Source organism: Neoarius graeffei, chromosome 7 (assembly GCF_027579695.1).
Source record: "Neoarius graeffei isolate fNeoGra1 chromosome 7, fNeoGra1.pri, whole genome shotgun sequence".
Lineage (NCBI taxonomy): Eukaryota > Metazoa > Chordata > Actinopteri > Siluriformes > Ariidae > Neoarius > Neoarius graeffei.
Genome location: NC_083575.1, coordinates 37,243,258 through 37,262,003, shown reverse-complemented (window position 1 = coordinate 37,262,003; position 18,746 = coordinate 37,243,258). Strand labels below are relative to the sequence as shown.

Sequence of the window (18,746 nt, the reverse complement as noted above, 5' to 3'; positions counted from 1 at the left end):
AGCCTATGAGCTCTGCAGATTTTTGTATAGAGCGCAGTGGTCTGGAGATCCCCATGACCTAGTGAGCTCAGTCTTAACACTTCCGAGTAGGAATTAGCGGACACCTGTTTCGTAACAGGTTGTAACAGTTGGACAGAGGGTTACGACTGTACATTTAAATCCAAATGAAAAATTTATCAGAATTTTTTGCCAAAAAACTCAATAGCAGTCAAATTTATATCCATTTAAAAACACACAAACACCTGGCTTTTATTCAATTTAAAAAAATAGCCTTTTAAACACTATCTGAACGTTTGTAGCTTAGATAGACGGGGGAATGTTACGCACATAACGCGATTTTTGATCGGCACTTACGTGGATTTGGGAAGAGTTACAATGAAAATATTTTTCCGTGTTAAACTTCGAGTTTAAGCCTTTCCATCAGAACACGAGAGTAAAAGTTTAATTTTATATCTTATTAGAGTGACATTGGATTGAAATACCAGCACCAAGTTTGTCACAAAATGGGTCTCCAGAACAGAATTTGACGAAGATACTGATTTTAAATAAATAAATAAATAAATAAATAAATAAAAATCCAACAAGCTACCTTGCTCATTTTATCAATGATATCTAAACAGACATACAACGAGCACAAAAATATTTGTTTTTTAGTTCTATTTATTCTGACTCATGCTACGCAACCACAAACCTGACATATGGCCAGGTTTGTAACCCCTTATCATAGAAAGAGCCCCATACAATTAAGAAATCGGTCCTAAGGACACATCTAAAACAAATCTGTAAAACTCCAAAGCCCGCAGTGCACAAACATTATACTGACCAAAGACATGGAATCCCAGCACACACGTGTACGTGGCCCAGTCGATATCCTTACAATCAGAGCGGTTACGAATCAGCTTACAGCCATTTGGAATGTCCCCTAAAGGAAAAAGCAAGATTGAGGAGAGAAAGTGTGTGCGCGCACACAGGTTTGTGTGAGAGAGATAGATAGAGAGAGAGAGAGAGAGAGAGAGAGAGAGATTTTATTGCACTTAAGGGTGCAATACCTTAAACTGTTGAGTAATTTCACAACAGGAATTTCACATGTGGACAATAAAATGTGTTTGATCTGAGGTGTGTGTGTGTGTGTGTGTGTGTGTGTGTGTGTGTGTGTGTGTGTGTGTGTGCACTCACAGTAAAGGATTTCATAGTCTCCTGAGTTGGACATAATGAACTTGTTGTCGGGGGACCAGTCAAGATGTGTAATGTAGCTGGAATGTCCCTGAAGAGAGGGGGGAAACAAAGTCTGAGAAACAAGGCAAACGTATCTGTCCGTGATCCAATGGCAATAGAGCCAAGTCACTTAACTTTGCGAATATATCCGAAACAAAATGTTAATTCAGGCTATCAGCTGCTGTTGCTGTTCATCTGCTTTTAAAGTCAATTTCCTCTCCTTCCTGCTTTCTCAAGCTGCATACAACCCATACAGAAACCCAGTGACCAATCAGACTCGGAGTCACACCCCATTCTCACTCACAGCGAACTGTATATTTTCCGCTATTATGCTGTAATGGTATCCTGTGGGAATGAGAGTAAAATGGCAAAAGTTGAAATGTTAATGTATCCCCTGGCAAGGCAACCTTGCAACATTTCTGGAAATCTTGTGTCACAGCTCCAGTGGGAATTCGAACCATCAGATCTGTGTGTTGTGACCGCTCGTCACATTGCTGGCAGTGATGTAAAAGTTGTAGTGATTTTGTGACCCCATTACTCCTACTGCCTCAGTGTAAAGCAACCGGTAGCAACCTCAAAACAACAAGCAAATGAAACCATGGCAGGTACCATGTGAGCACCGTATTCACAGGGGATGCGTTCCAAGATCTAATGCGGAGACCCGAAATAGCAAATAGGAGCAAACTATATATAAAGCTTGTTTTTCATGTACATGCATACCAATGAGAGAATTCTTTTTTTTTTGAGGGGGAATAATCTTTTGATTCACTTTAATAGGTTTCCTTCCCATTCTTTCACATGCAAATATTCAGCAAAATCTGCTGGAGTCACATTATCTTTCATATACAGTGTCTTGCAAAAGTATTCATCCCCCTTGGTGTTTGTCCTGTTTTGTTGCATTACAAGATGGAATTAAAATGGATTTTTGGGAGATTAGCACCATTTGATTTACACAACATGCCTATCACTTTAAAGGTGATTTTTTTTTTTAATTGTGACACACAATAATTAAGATGAAAAAACAGAAATCTGGAGTGTGCATAGGTATTCACCCCCTTTCGTATGAAACCCCTAAATAAGAGCTGGTCCAGCCAATTCACTTCATAAGTCATAAATTAGTTGATTAAGATCCACCTGTATGCAATCAAAGTGTCACATGATCCATCACATGATGTCTGTATAAATCAACCTGTTCTGGAAGGACCCTGACTCTGCAACACTACTAAGCAAGCAACATGAGAACCAAGGAGCCTCCAAACAGGTCAGAGACAAAGTTGTGGAGAAGTATAGATCAGGGTTGGGTTATAAAAATATCCCAAACTTTGAATATCCCATGGAGCACCATTCAATCCATTATAGCAAAATGGAAAGAATATGGCACCACTACAAACCTGACAAGAGAAGGCCGCCCACCAAAACTCACAGACCGGGCAAGGAGGGCATTAATCAGAGAGGCAACAAAGACACCAACGATAACGCTGAAGGAGCTGCAAAGATCCACAGCAGAGATGGGAGTATCTGTCCATAGGACCACTTTAAGCTGTACATCCCACAGAGCGGGGCTTTATGGAAGAGTGGCCAGAAAAATGTCACCGATTTAAAAAAAAAAAAAAAAAAAAAAAATCACGTTTGGAGTTTGCCCAACAGCATATGGCAGACTCCCCAAACACACAGAAGAATGTCTGGTCAAATGAGACAAAAATGTAATTTTTTGGCCATCATGGGAAATGCCACGTGTGGCGCAAACCTAACACCCTGAGAACACCATTCCTACAGTGAAGCATGGTGGTGGCAGCATCATGCTGTGGGGATGTTTTTCATCTGCAGGGGCAGGAAAGCTGGTCAGGACTGAAGGAAAGATGGATGGCACTAAACGCAGGGCAATTCTGGTGGAAAACCTGTTAGAGTCAGCCAGAGGTTTGAGACTGGGACGAAGGTTCATATTCCAGCAGGAGAATGACCCTAAACATACTGCTAAAGCTACATTGGAGTGGTTTAAAGGGAAACATAATGACCTAGTCAAAGCCCAGACCTCAATCCAATTGAGAATCTGTGGCGTAACTTGAAGATTGCTGTACACCAACGCAACCCATCTAACTTGAAGGAGTTGGAGCAGTTTTGCCTTGAGGAATGGCCAAAAATCCCGGTGGCTAGATGTGCTAAGCTAATAGAGACATACTGTACCCCAAGAGACTTGCAGTTGTAATTGCAGCAAAAGGTGGTTCTACAAAGTATTGACTTTGGGGCTGAATACCTATGCAGACTCCAGATTTCTGTTTTTCATGTTTGCGTCACCATAAAACAACAATGTGCACTTTTAACGTGGTAGGCATGTTGTGTAAATCAAATGGTGCTAACCCTCCAAAAATGCATTTTAATTCCAGCTTGTAATGCGACAAAACAGGGCAAACACCAAGGGGGATGAATACTTTTGCAAGACACTATCTTTGACCTGCACACTTAAAGCTGTATCGCTGAATGTATGAGGAAGGAAAAAGGGTGGAGGGAAGAGTACGACGATGACGACAACAAGCAGTGCTCCATCACCTTGTATGCTAGCCCACGTCAACATCAGCCTGCTGGGAAACTCCAACCATAACACCACTTCATCTTCCCCTGCCTGGCTCTCATCCCCCCACCCCACAGTGCCAGACACTGTTTTATTATGCAGCCGTTATCCAGCTGTGCAGACCCCTCCGTTTGTATACTGAACTACGTTTGATGTGTGTACACAGCCTCTGGTGTGAAGAAAGCCACAAGCTGACCTCGCCACAATGTCTCATGTTCCTCTACTGCGGCTTGTGTTCCTCTGGGTCTCATGCGAGCTTGCTGTTTTGCTGAACCCTCTGTCATTGCACACTCCCACTCAACATCAGCACAGCAGCCACATACAGACAAGCAGACACGCACAAGGACAGGACCGTATGCCAATAACCTTAACCTGCATTTCAGGTCAGTAACCTGACTTGGTAGTCGGGATTAAGAAAGCACCAGTGTGATACAGAGCATCCAAATCAGACCAACGTAGACCTGAAATAGTGGAGCAGATTTAAATATTTCATTTCAATCCACAGACATGAATTTGCTACATACTGGGAACGCATGTGATGTTGGCCTTTTTTTTTTTTTTAATTAAGTCATGACGAACACCTTTTAAATAGGTTTTGTATGAATTAAACAACATTATAACTTGTCTACAATGGCACCAACAAATCTAGTCCTTCATATTATTAATTTGTAAGCATCGAATAACCTTTTATTATATTTCAAACATGAAGGAAGCTCTGAAAGAAAGTATTTATATAACCTTAATCCTGTTTGGAGGAATATTTAACAGTTATTCCACGAAATAGAGTTGTACACGAGCTGATAGCTGACGAGGAGCGTAGCGCCGAGCTGGCTATAAGCCATGTACGAGGAGATTGAATGGAATAACTGTTTTATTATAGTCACATTCACTGGATTTTGAGAAAGAGCATTTTCATTTTTTGCAAATCTCATCTCATCATCTCTAAAAACTGTATACAAAACGTCCGACAAAATCATTTCCGCTGTGAATGTAAACAAACTGGAAAAATGACAGTAGCAATTTGTGAAAAAAAATGCTATTATAATAATTGAAAAATAAAGAGAGATACATTCTTACCATCAAATACTTTTATTCCATATTTTGTTAATTTTTTGGGGGGGTTTTGTTGTCAAGTAGAGTGTTTTTTTTTATTTCGTCCTTGGTTGGTTCAGCAGCACGCTCCGCCATTTTGTTTTTCTCGACTCACAGTATGTGCGCTGATAGCCTAGTAGTAGAGTAGCCAATCAGAGCGTGCGATTGCTCATCCAGTGAATGTGGATAGAATTTAAAATAAATAAATAAATAAATAAATAAAAGGTTGGTTTTGAATTATTATTGGGCATCAACCAGTACACAGACATCACAATAATGAGCCTGGTGACCTAAAATTCATCTTGATCAGTCTCATCTCATCTCATCTCATTATCTCTAGCCGCTTTATCCTTCTACAGGGTCGCAGGCAAGCCGGAGCCTATCCCAGCTGACTACGGGCGAAAGGCGGGGTACACCCTGGACAAGTCGCCAGGTCATCACAGGGCTGACACATAGACACAGACAACCATTCACACTCACATTCACACCTACGCTCAATTTAGAGTCACCAGTTAACCTAACCAGCATGTCTTTGGACTGTGGGGGAAACCGGAGCACCCGGAGGAAACCCACGCAGACACGGGGAGAACATGCAAACTCCACACAGAAAGGCCCTCGCCGGCCCCGGGGCTCGAACCCAGGACCTTCTTGCTGTGAGGCGACAGCGCTAACCACTACACCACCGTGCCGCCCATCTTGATCAGTTTTCAACTGAAATTTAAAAACAATGTTTGATTTCGGTAGTCATACTGAGCTGTATGTGCAGAAATTTTAATCAGACTGGAAACTACAGTACCAGTCAAAAGTTTGTACACCCCTACTCATTCATCAGTTTTTCTGTATTTTGACTATTTTCTACATTGTTGAACAATACTGGGCGGCACGGTGGTGTAGTAGTTAGCGCTGTCGCCTCACAGCAAGAAGGTCCAGGTTCGAGCCCCGTGGCCGGCCGGCGAGGGCCTTTCTGTGCGGAGTTTGCATATTCTCCCCGTGTCCGCGTGGGTTTCCTCCGGGTGCTCCGGTTTCCCCCACAGTCCAAAGACATGCAGGTTAAGTTAACTGGTGACTCTAAATTGACCGTAGGTGTGAATGTGAGTGTGAATGGTTGTCTGTGTCTATGTGTCAGCCCTGTGATGACCTGGCGACTTGTCCAGGGTGTACCCCGCCTTTCGCCCGTAGTCAGCTGGGATAGGCTCCAGCTTGCCTGTGACCCTGTAGAACAGGATAAAGCGGCTAGAGATAATGAGATGAGATGAACAATACTGAAGACATCACAACTATAAAATAACATCTGGAACATATATGGATTTATGTGGCCCCAAAAAAAAAAAAAAAAAAAAAGCGTTAAAAACCCAAAATATGTTTCAGATTTTAGATTCTTCAGAGTAATCAGCGTTTACCTTGATGATGCTTTGCACACTATTTGCATTATCTTAACCAGCTTCATGAGGTCGTCGCCTGGAATGCTTTTCAATTAACAGTTGTGTCTCGTCAAAAGTTAATTAGTGCGATTTCTTGCCTTCTTAATGTGTCTGAGATCAAACAGTAAATAATAAGCATACAACAAGTAGCCCTATTCCACAACTGTAGTAATCCATATTATGTCAAGAACCGCTCAACTACGTAAAGAGAAACGACAGCCATCATTACTTTTAATTAACAAAAATAAACCCTGAATTCGAAGGCGTGTCCAGACTTTTGACTGGTACTGTCTGTCAAGCCTGAGTCCAATTAAAAGTGTTGTGTGGACTGGATTCGATTGGATTGGAGCTGTCTGTCTCCTTAATTTCTCGTCCTGAGACGTTGAGTGAGAGTGAGCTACGAGAGAGAAAAAGCTGGCAGAAAGCAGGAAAGAAAAACAGGTCAAACAGAGGTGGGATTCATAACGTTCCGGCGAGTTCCAGCCCAGTGAGATGTGAAGCAAGTCATAGCTGATGCAGTGTCACGCTCCATAAACACTCCCCTCAACCGAGCCTCTGCTGACCTTTCCAAAGCTGCTCATAACATTCTGCTGTAGTACAGTCTGCCGTCCGTATCGGACTTACTGACCCCAAAAACACCAACACTCCCTTAACTCTTCATCTCCTGAGACACTAACCTTTATTTCCATCAGTTCTTTACAAGTGCAATAAACTGCACCGACTCTGACCGTCCCTCCTCCTTTCTCTCGAGCACTTACACTCGCACAGATCCCCTCACATTAAGATGTCAGATGTTACGACACCTCAGGGAGAAATACACTTACAGACAGCTGAACATGGTGAAGCTCAAGTCCCTGAGTGAGGGGAAACGTCCACACAAAGGCACATAAAATCATTCACTCCCACCTTAGGATTTTGCTGACTTCTAAATGAAGAGTCATTTTACTGCTTCTCTTTTAAGGGATGAGAAAGACACAGATGTGTATGCTTCAGCAAGACACTCACAGAGCATTTCCCATATCTGCTGTATTTGCGTCCATTATCCGACACTGTGTAGAGGTAAATGAAGTTATCATGTGATCCCACTGCCAGCAGCGTGCCATCTGGAGAAGAAGAGAAGAAAAAAAAAAAAAAAAAAAAAAAGGTGAGAGAGAAAATGCTAAGAGTTTTTGGTTTCCACTCTTTACACATTTTGCATATTAAAATTAGACGGCCTTTTGATTTCATAAAATTGGTGAAATTTAGTTCCCTCTGAAATGTGGTCATTGTGATGCATGTTTATTTCTGTAATATCTTTTCTTTTTTTTTAAATAAAAAGGATCATTCTGTGGCTGGGAAGTTATTTAATTTGAGGGGATTCCCTAGTAAATCATGTGCATGAAATCACTCGCTTCACGTTGTCAAGCAGACAGAGGAAGTCTGGTGTGCGCATGCGCAGGTTTACCTGCTTCTTTTTCTTTTCGGATGCCGCATGACAGAAAACCAGTATTGCATTACTGCCATCTACAGGTTTATCTTGACCGTGCACTGCCAGTTACATCATTCTGTCACTGAATGCACAGCTGATCACACCGAGGTGCTCGCTGACCGCCGATATTTATTAGTTTGGTCCTGCGTTTCTTTTCCTTTGCAACATAACGTCTTTTCTTCTCGCTTTCCGTTAGTCGGTCTTTCACGTTTTATTCACACACTCACGTCCTCCATTGTTCTCTCCTGTTTCAAATTTGTATCCCATAATGCCGTGTGCGAACGGGGAAAGCCCACTACGTGATGCATGCTGTAGTATCTTGTATTGAGTCATGGTGAAGCAAGAAAAAATATCTGAGAATTTAGGGCCATGTGACCCTAAATTCATTAATTGTTCTATTGAAAACAGATAATAAAATTGGAAGTCTGTGATTCAAATTCGGTAGCTTTTGGTCCAATAAACAATAATAATTGGGTGTTGGGGAAAATTCTTTTTATAACCTATTACTTGAACAATCTGAGAGGCCGTCTACCTTTAATAATAAACCTAGCAGTTTATACAGCCACATACGGAACACAACGCAGTAGTGCTGCGCGACGCATCTTTACCCTACAGCTCAGCTGAATTCTCAATTCTAATGGCTCACAAGGGGTCAATTCATTTTCTGTAACAGCACGACTCCTTTAATAAGTACTAACACAGACCTGTAAAGTGGATGCTTCACATAAGAGGAAAGAAAATGTGCGTAATTATGTTGAATTTTCTGTAAGCATTTTTGGAATAGAGGTAAAGCTGGAACTCATTTTTCCTGACACAACATGGGGGGGAGGGAACCCCTCAGGATGCTGGATTTGCAGTTTGGTAGCGTCACAACTTGCTTTTTTTTTTAAAATCACCACCACACTACCCTGTTTGTCCTTGATTATTTTCCTATAATGACACACCCCAAGTGTTTTATTGCTTATATAGCATGGTAAAAACTGCTTCACTAATCAAATTACTTCAAACAAACCCAGATGTTTACTCCTTATTCACTTTCAGTAAAAAGTTTTCTAGCTGCTGATATTTTCAGGCATGACAACAGCAAATTCTTATTTCAGCTGAAAGTCAGTCAGGGGTTTGAGGGTTCCAAGGTGGCACCTTGAGGGCGAAGCCCCCCAACGCTCCTAGGTTTTAGCAAAGTTTAAGGGCTTCCTAAACCTCCATCTCATCTCATCTCATTATCTCTAGCCGCTTTATCCTGTTCTACAGGGTCGCAGGCAAGCTGGAGCCTATCCCAGCTGACTATGGGCGAAAGGCGGGGTACACCCTGGACAAGTCGCCAGGTCATCACAGGGCTGACACATAGACACAGACAACCATTCACACTCACATTCACACCTACGGTCAATTTAGAGTCACCAGTTAACCTAACCAGCATGTCTTTGGACTGTGGGGGAAACCGGAGCACCCGGAGGAAACCCATGCGGACACGGGGAGAACATGCAAACTCCGCACAGAAAGGCCCTTGCCGGCCATGGGGCTCGAACCCGGACCTTCTTGCTGTGAGGCGACAGTGCTAACCACTACACCACCGTGCCGCCCCCTAAATCTCCATTTTGAATAAAATTGTCATATTTCACGTAATTAGATTTTAATAAAAAAGATTCTCACACACAGTACAAGAAAGTGACTCAACATCAAACCCACATTTTTAAAGTACGTTATTCCCAAAATGATAGAAATATTTCCACATTCAATCATGTTCCTGTAAGTATTTCTGAAAGCACGTTATCAAATGCATTTTTAAGTTTGTTTCAGACAGATGATACTGTACGGATTCAAGCGATGCCCTTAACAGCACCGAGTAACTGAAGTCGAAGTACTTACAAATTTGACTGAAATGCATCTCGGTTGAGGAAACTTCAGGTCAACATACTACATCCAACTGTGTTCAAAATCAGTAGTTCGAATTACAAGTCACTCACCACAAACACAACACAAAAATGTAAAATAGGAGTTCCTACTTGCTCGGAGTGCGAGCTGGACACTCTTACTTTTGTCTTAGTTCTTGAAGTTTCTTTCTTTCTTTCTTTCTTTCTTTCTCTTTGCTGCCAGTGCTGTTAGTCTTTCAATTGCTTTCCTTTTTTGTTGCTGTAGGTGGGCTGTTGGAGCTCTATTTTCTCCATTTAGTATATCATCTACGTATCGAGACCGCTGATTGGTTCGGGTCAGCCAATCGCTGCACGTTGTGCAAAATTTATGGCTTTCAAGAGCTTTTCCGGTTACGGAAAGAAGCTATTTGTGCCGAATGTTCCGTGGTTCACTTCTACACTGAGAAGGACTTGGCAAAAATTGAACCTCACCCCCAAATTTTCTCCTCAGAGTTGGACGATTCATAAGAATGACCCATTTGGCGAACAAAACCGCGGAAATCCATGGAAAATTGTCATCCCTGTATTTTATAATGACTTGCACGTCATATTTCTTTCTATTGTTCCTTCAATACACCAACACTGTTAGACTGAATCCCAAACTGCCTTTTTATTCCCTAGTCACTGTATAATTCTTATTACAGAGGGTAGTGCACGAAATGTCAAAATGAACACCATTTGAGATTCAGCCACAGAAAAGAAATGCCTACTGGAATCTGTTCAATACTTCGATTAGAAAACTGATACATAACTGTAGTTAAAAAAAAAAGTTATAAAGTATGCCATAAACGACATCAATTCAGAGCCCTTTTTCTAAATCCAGTGACCAGGCTCGTTCTTTTAGGAAGTCTGCGTTTCCATAAACTTGCATTAGACAAAGATATTACAAAGGATTTAAAAACATCAGAGTGCATTCAAACAGTGAAGTGTCTTCCGACAGCCGGAGTGTGTGTATAGTCTCACACACATTACAGTCACTCACCCACGGTGTAGCGCATCACTGACAGCTGCTCGTTGCCGTCTGTGTGGATGGCCACCAGGTCCCTAGTCTCAGCATCCAGAACGTACCACCTGCACACGCGTGCGCGCACACACAGGACATGAGTGGCTCATTGGAAATAGAATAAACACAAAAAACAAAATTTCAAAGAAGCAAAAGCTACAAATTAGAAGCAAATACTGACTTACTTCCCTGAATGAGTGCCAATGGCAACCACAGCACCGCTAGGGTGGAAGTCTGCACAGTGACCGTGCTCCTGCCAGAGATTATACAAAAATCACTTTTCATTTCGACTGTCGTCTATAGTACCAATTAAAAGTTTGTACACCCCTGCTCATTCATCGTTTTTTCTGCATTTTGACCATTTTCTACATTGCTGAACAATACTGAAGCCATCAAAACTCAAATAACATAAAGGAACATATATGGAATTATGTGGTAAACAAAAAAGTCCCCCACCCCTTTTTTTTTTTCCATGTTTTATATTTTAGATTCTTCAAACCTTGATGACTCTTTGCACACTCTTGGCATTATCTTAACCAGCTTCATAAGGTAGTCACCTGGAATGCTTTTCAATTAAGGCCCTGGTCACACTACAGCTTGTGATGGGCTTGCGAATACTTGATGAAAAATTGGTAGCATCATGCTATACACGGCGAATGTTCTCCGAGCTTCGCAAGTTGTTCTTTCTTGTTTCTCCGCCTCGTGAGTGGCCAAAAATGTCATGAAAAAATTCAACGTATGCACTGAAATTGGGTGTTGATGTTTTTGTCGGCAAGTTAAACAGCAAATACTCGCAGATGGGTTTGGGAATACTAACCGAAACTCAGGGGAGTCTTCATCAAGCCTCTGGAGATGTATTTGTCTCAAATCCATGTCCCGGATGCTCACGGGAGCTTCATCAACACAGCAGCTCGGCATAGCCTAACCTTCCCCAAGAATTAAAAAATTGCATTTACGTTCGGGGATCCTTCGGAGCACGTTGGGTTCATGCTTGGGCCCCAGTCATTATGGGAAACACCTGATGCTGATTTGAATGCAATCAGCATGTGCATATAAGGACACTGTTTTCACAGTGATTTTGCAAGTATTCGGTCAGGTATGCGGCGGTGGATGGATGTAAGTGCAGGAAGAGTGTTCATTAGCAGGTGTGATATTTACAAAAATGAACCTGAAAGCAGTGTCAAACACAGCTAGAAACAAACGTGACAGTGATGATAATACTTCGCAAAACCTCTGTGTCCTTATATGCACGTGCTGATTGCGCTCAAATCAGCATCAGGTGTTTCCTATAACGACTGGGTCCTGTGAGCGAACGTGGCTGCTCGAGTGCACGAAGGTGTGACAGTCAAGTGTTCGCCTGCTGTGACCACAAGTTTTAGCTCACCTGTACGTACATCACCATCCATCGTCACCAAAACGCCTCATTTTCATCCATAACCTATTGCAAAGCATCATGAGCTGTAGTGTGACCGTAGCTAAACAGGTGTGCCTCGTCGTAAGTTAATTAGTGCAATTTCTTGTCTTCGTAATGCGTCTGAGATCAAACAGTAAATAGCCCTATTCCACAACTGTAGTAATCCATATCATGTCAAGAACCGCTCAACTAAGTAAAGAGGAAAACGACATCCATCATTACTTTAAGACCTGAAGTGACTTAATTAATAAAAGTAAAAAAAAATCATTGAATTAGAAGGTGTGTCCAAACTTTTGACAGGTACTATACATCAAAGATGTCAAACTAAAGGCCAGCAGGCCAAACACACCCCTCGGTTTCATTTCATTCAGCCCATGTGAACTTCCAAAAAAAAAAAATGGCAAGGAAATTAACGTGAAATTAGTCAACATTTTCTATTCACAACATGCATGGACTCGCATCTCATACTGAAACGCCGGTTAAAATCTGACACCAATCTGTTGCTTCTGACGCAAGTCAGATCTGCATGTAAAAGGGTTCAGTGTGTCTTTAGTGCGATTCACTGACTGAGCAAAAACGTAGGACCCGGTGCCGAGACCACAAATATGTAGAAAACCGGAAAGTTCATGGAGCACAAAGGCAAAGGAGACGAAATTAGAATAAGGACAGTTATGTTCTTAGGGGAGAAGAGGAGGAATGAATCTGGAATGAGATGTTCAACAAGCACACAGATGAATATAATAAATCTCATCACCTAACAGTGCAGACAATTGAGTAGCTGCCGTTAGGCCTTTTTTTTTTGGGGGGGGGGGGGGCACCTACTATTCTATATTCAGTTACTGATGTTAACAGATATGTTAAAATAATAAAGAGCCTTAGGTTATGGCTCACAATCATGGTGATGTAGCTCAGGCAGAATTTGAGTTTGACATCCCCGATCGAGATCATGATTACAGTCAAGTCCAAAATGTTTTCAGCTTCTGTCAGGTTGTTCATATACTCCGCGTGTATGTGTGTGTACACTGCTACATGGGCTCTTACGTCCAGCAGTCTGGTCCATTCCAGCGAATGGTCCACCGAGTTCCACAGACACACCTGCCTGTCCTGCGCACAGGTGAGGAACAGGTCTTTAAACGGGTGAGAGGCCAAACCCCACAGCTCATCTGTGTGACCCTATGGGACAAGAGAGACCGAGACAATGCAGATGTCAGTGTGTGTGTGTGTATATGTGTGTGTGAGAGAGAGAGAGAACACCTGACAAATGCACAGTTGGTAATATCTTGCATAAGGTCGATCATTTAAAAGCCAGTTTGTGTAATTTGCATAAAATATATAAATCAATCAGTATGTCTTTTAAGCAAAACAGCTCAAGCAAACTCCTTCCATATGAGGTGCAGAGGCAGAACTGGCCAGCACACGCAGAGAGAGGGAGAGTGTATGTGTGTGTGTGTGGGGAATTCTTTCTCCAGTCTGTTTACACTAGTACAAAATAGCTGGCAAAAAAATGTGTGTTAAATCGTGGCCAATGTACTGTGGAAAAATCACAGACCGAACGCCACTGAGGCGGATACGAGCTTCTGATTCACATCAGTCTTCAGGGATTGCTGCTCAAAACAGCTTCACTTTTAGCCCCTACTGATGAAGCAGACCTCCACTACACACAGCCGCTATATCAGAGCCAGCTGTTTGTGTAAAGCAATAATCTCTTTAGCATCTTAAACTGCATTAAGAGACTGCAGAGTAGGGATAAGTAAGAAAATAAAGTGGGATTTACAAATTTCGAAAGTGAATTTAAAACAAGAGTGCTTGGAGATCACAAATATTCCCCACTGACAACTATATCTAAGCTATAAGGCCATAACTCTGGTAAAATGCGACTGAATCGAACGAAATTGCAATGTGTATTACCGATATACAACAAAGAATCCTGTAGAGTTTTGTGAAATTCCTCCAATTGTGAGAGGAGTTGATTTCAGAAGGTGCGCACCCTTCCCAGGATGGACGGACGGACACCACCATGACAAAATCCCACTTCGGGCCTTTCGGCCAGCGGAGGATTAAAAAAAAAAAAAAGGAACCACTAAATTCGAAGTACTATATACTAGACATGTAACAATTCACCAATTCATGATTTGAGTTGATTCACAATATTGGGTGCATGATTCAATTTTTGAGAAAATATTCAATGAAAATTTTCATTGCCGCAAAAAAAAAAACAACAACATTTATTTTCATATTCTTTATCAACTTAAATATACTTTTTGTTAAATTTATTTTTTTTAAAGCTTCATTTTTTTTTTGGAATAACCAGCAATAATTATTTACCCACATTTGTAAAGGTTGGAGTAAAATATAATAATATCCTATTATCTGAAATATTCATTTTATTAAAAATGAAAAAGTTAATAACAAATAAGCCTTTTCTTAAACTTCTATGAATATTTATCCCACCTGCATTTGCTTCTCTCTCTCTTTTTTTTAAAGCTTTCAGCATTCTGTAAAAAGCTCTCTCTCATTTTAAATCCTTTTTTTGGTAGCATTAGAACTGTGTTACTTCTGCCTAGGGTGAAGTCACATGCACTCCTGCTATTACTGCTGTCTAAACAATGCAATTTTAGTGAGGAAAAAATAATAACGATTCATTTTTTTATTTCATTAGTTCAAATCGTTATAAATTTCTATCATGATTTATCGTCACACAGTATATTGTTACATGCCTACGATACTGAAAAATAATACTTATTGGAAAAGTTTTTTGGGCTCGGATGTCAATGAAATGTTAATTCAGAGAACAAGGAATGATTGTTAGGTCATTACATTTTCATTTTAACTTTTATTAGTTTTTAGCCATTTAAAAAAAATTAATTAATTTAAAAAAAATGTAAAAACCTTTGGGTGAAAACTAAATTCAAGATCGAAAAAGCCAGAGATGTCTTACTTGCACTTCCACCTGAAAGCCATCATTAAAAGTGCCCCTCAGGATGAAGTTGCGTGATGTGCCGACGAGGAACTGCTCGCCCTTCCCCTCTGCAACGGCTCGAATGGTTCCATACTGATCTGGAACCTGAAGCGGCACAGAAAACAAAACCAGCAATGCAAGCCAGCTCTTTTCTCAGTGTTTAATAAAGATCAGTGGAGACTAACAAGTAACAACTGCAAATGTTTATACAGGGCTTTTAAAGCATGTGTTTGAGGATTTTTTTTTCCCCCTGAAAACACTGTGCATATGGGTCTGTGTGAGAACATGAGGATGTAGTTATTAATCATAGATCCTTCTCTGAATGCTAACAATTTTCACGTGCCTATGGTGTCAGTGTGTGCGTCTTGTGGCACACCTCAATGTCTCTCTCTGGGTTGAGGTCATGGTCCCACAGAATGATCTTGTGGTCTTTACCTCCTCCAGTCAGTAAAGTGCCATTCCTCAGCTGACACAGTGTAAACACACTGCCATCGTGCGCCTTGATCTGACGGCTGATCTGAAATGCTCCAGAGAGAGAAAAACAGAAATATTGTGTCAAGACTCTGCCAGGGTACCAGAAGTGTATTTAGTTTCAGTTATTAATCGCTGACAGGAAAGTAAAGTAAACTCCACATATCATACAACACTCGATATCTCATGTTAGTGTCCAAACCACATGAGAAGAAACAATAACTGGCAGCAGTCTGAGAAAAATAGAGATGGATAAAATACAGGATCACAGTCTGAAAGTATATATATATATATATATATATAATATAATATATATATATATATATATATATATATATATATATATATATATATATATATATATATATATATATATATATATATATATATATATATATATATATATATATATATATCTATATATATATATATATATATATATATATATATATATATATATATATATATATATATATATATATATATATATATATATATATATATATATATATATATATATATTTATATATATATATATATATATATATATATATATATATATATAATATATATATATATATATATATATATATATATATATTCAGAACATAACCTAAAATACCCCCTCCCCTCGTTCTCAGGGCTAAGTGGTATTTCCATTGCCCTGTTTTTCTGCACATTCGGGGTTATGACTAATCTGCAGCTCTGTGGAAACATGTTCAGGTCCATACATAGCCTACAGGGGGCAGTGTGTTAAAGAACACTACATCCCATGCTGCATGATTAATGGCATTGCATGATTAAAGGCATGATTAATGTTTAAATCCTGGCAGTATGCCTCATTGCAACACTGCTGAGCCAGTTCTTCAGCATGCCTCCAAAAACTATTAGCCCATTACAGGAAGACAAGAACCTGCAAGCATACACGCACACACTCAGGTAATAGCTTTGGTGTGTGTAAATGTGATAGACAGCATTTCAGAGAGACACAAACAAAGAAATGGCAATACCTTTAAGTCCTTTTCCTGGTGGTGGATCCGCTGTGCTGCGCGTCCAGATAAGCAGGACGCCTCCTGAGTCTCCGGTCAGAATGTCTCCGTTATTGAGGAAAGCCAGACACTGCACGAACTTGGGCTTTTCATATTTCTTTATTAAAAAAAACATATATATATATATTCACACTTACTGTGAGCCCTTGCACTCAAACACATCTGGTTACAAGGTTTAAAGCATTCATCATCATCATAAAAGTATAAGAAATGAAACTTATTAACGAGGACAGTGTCTGCATGAGCCATTCGGAGTCTTAGCAGCATCTAACAAAACAAAAAAGCTGTGCATTAGAATGGCCAAGATAGCTTAGTGGGATGTGTTCCAGGCTGCCAGATTTCAGCAGTATTTCCACCCCAACAACTGTCCTGGAAACAAACCATGATTTATGCACTACGCGTATTTGTTCTTTTATAAAAAAAAAATTAAAAACTAGCCCAATTTCTCACCTTATTAAAGCTTAGAAACGTGTTCTGACAACATTTAAATACCCAACGTGAATCACGATGGATAAAAATGAAAGGTAAATTTTAAAAGATTAAAAAAAGAAAATAAATCTACAATGTGTGTATTTGGATTACAATCGGTGGCCCATGTTAACACCGAATCATATGAAAGCCCATACTTGTGCAATCTGATAAAATTCTTTTATTACTGCATGAATCACTGCATCGGTACGAGTCTGCATGTGTTTATCTCCTTTCACATGTGTGTCCTCACCCCAAAGATGCCCTGCTTGCGAGCCAGAGAGTTGCCGCTCCACGTCCAGAAAAAGATGTGCGACTTGCCACAGGTGACGATGGTGTTTGCATCTGTTGGGTGGAACTCGACTGCTAGGACCACCTCATTGGTAGTCTGGGGGAGAGAGAGAGAGAGAGAGAGAGAGAGAGAGAGAGAGAGAGAGAGAGAGAGAGAGACGTAATGGGGTGTGGACAGTGGATAAGAGAAAGGAAAAAGCTAATTGCTGTGAATGAGCTGGTTAGGAAGGAGGCCACGCTGATGTCATAGCAAAACGAGGAAGCCATGAGAGTGAAGTAGAATAAAGAGGAAACGGCAGACAAAAGACTGGAACAACAAAACTGATGATCGGAAAGAGGCAGTTAGTGGGAAAGGGAGGTGGGGAAGATGAAAAGTGGTTCCAGGATGCAGACTGCACATGCAATACATACATTACTCCATCATACCTTAATCTCAGCAATTTTGGATTTCTTCTGCCAGTCCCACACAGTCAGCATGTGCTCATTGGAGTCGTCAACTACACTGAGGTGGACGCCAGAGTCCTGAACACACACAAAACACAGCTGCAATCAGAGCACTCAAACACTGATCCCATGTATCGGCATATGTCGGTCATATCGATACTTTCATCAGGGATTAGTCCAAGTGTTTTACAGGTCAGGAGTCAAACTGTACCAAGTAAATGAGACACGTTAACTCAAGTAATTAAAAAAAAATGCAATTAAAAAGAGTTTTAAAAGTGTTTTCACATATTAGTAGTTTTTTTCTTTTTTTAACCCATTGACACCTGAAACGCCTGCAAAAAACATCTGCAAATGCCTAAGCCAGTTTTTAGAAAAGGTCCCCATCTGCCTGACGGTTTTCTGAAATAAAAATAATTAATTGAAAACGCCTATGAAAAATTCAATATCTCAGCCTCTGAAGCACAAAGACATGAAATAAGTTGCATTTAAAAGATAAAATTCTCTGCTTTTATTGGATCATGCTCATTCAGCATTAACACTAACATTTTTATTAAAAAAACAAAAACAAAAACAAATCTGGCATGCGTCTTGAAAATAATGACAAAATCAACAATGCTGCGTTATGCAGCAACCAGCATTTGGGGCAATGTTGCGTTATGCAACAACCGGCGCTAGGGGCAATGTTGCGCGACGCAGCATCCGGCGTCAATGGGTTAAACAAATCAAACTCCGTCCTCTTACAGTGAACCAAAAATGCACTAACAGAAAAGCGATTCAGTTCTTTTTGCGTTCACATTGCGAGCCCATTTGAAAGAGGACTCCATTCTCTTTCTGGTTCACTTCAGCTCTGATAGGACCCCAGTCCGCCTTCTGTTCACACTACAGTTCCTCTGATGCTCACAGACTGTTACCTTTGTTTTTTCAGGGCGCATCAGTGCAATAGCATGTGATCGGTCTATGACGATCCTA

The 18,746-nt window shown here is 40.6% G+C and overlaps 1 protein-coding gene across 3 annotated transcripts in view; it reads right to left on the bottom strand.

Moving 5' to 3' along the window:
• The window catches only part of LOC132889264 (echinoderm microtubule-associated protein-like 4), a 220,732-nt gene that overhangs the window by 13,600 nt on the left and 188,386 nt on the right, over positions 1-18,746 (bottom strand). For all 3 annotated transcript variants that reach the window (XM_060925584.1, XM_060925583.1, XM_060925585.1), the window contains 11 exons: positions 17,760-17,855; positions 17,296-17,430; positions 16,536-16,671; positions 15,431-15,579; positions 15,034-15,159; positions 13,137-13,268; positions 10,867-10,934; positions 10,661-10,749; positions 7,303-7,400; positions 1,177-1,264; positions 824-922 (listed from right to left, as the gene is read on the bottom strand). In XM_060925584.1, the coding sequence (XP_060781567.1) occupies positions 824-922; positions 1,177-1,264; positions 7,303-7,400; positions 10,661-10,749; positions 10,867-10,934; positions 13,137-13,268; positions 15,034-15,159; positions 15,431-15,579; positions 16,536-16,671; positions 17,296-17,430; positions 17,760-17,855 (1,216 nt within the window). The remainder of the gene's footprint in view (positions 1-823; positions 923-1,176; positions 1,265-7,302; positions 7,401-10,660; positions 10,750-10,866; positions 10,935-13,136; positions 13,269-15,033; positions 15,160-15,430; positions 15,580-16,535; positions 16,672-17,295; positions 17,431-17,759; positions 17,856-18,746) is intronic.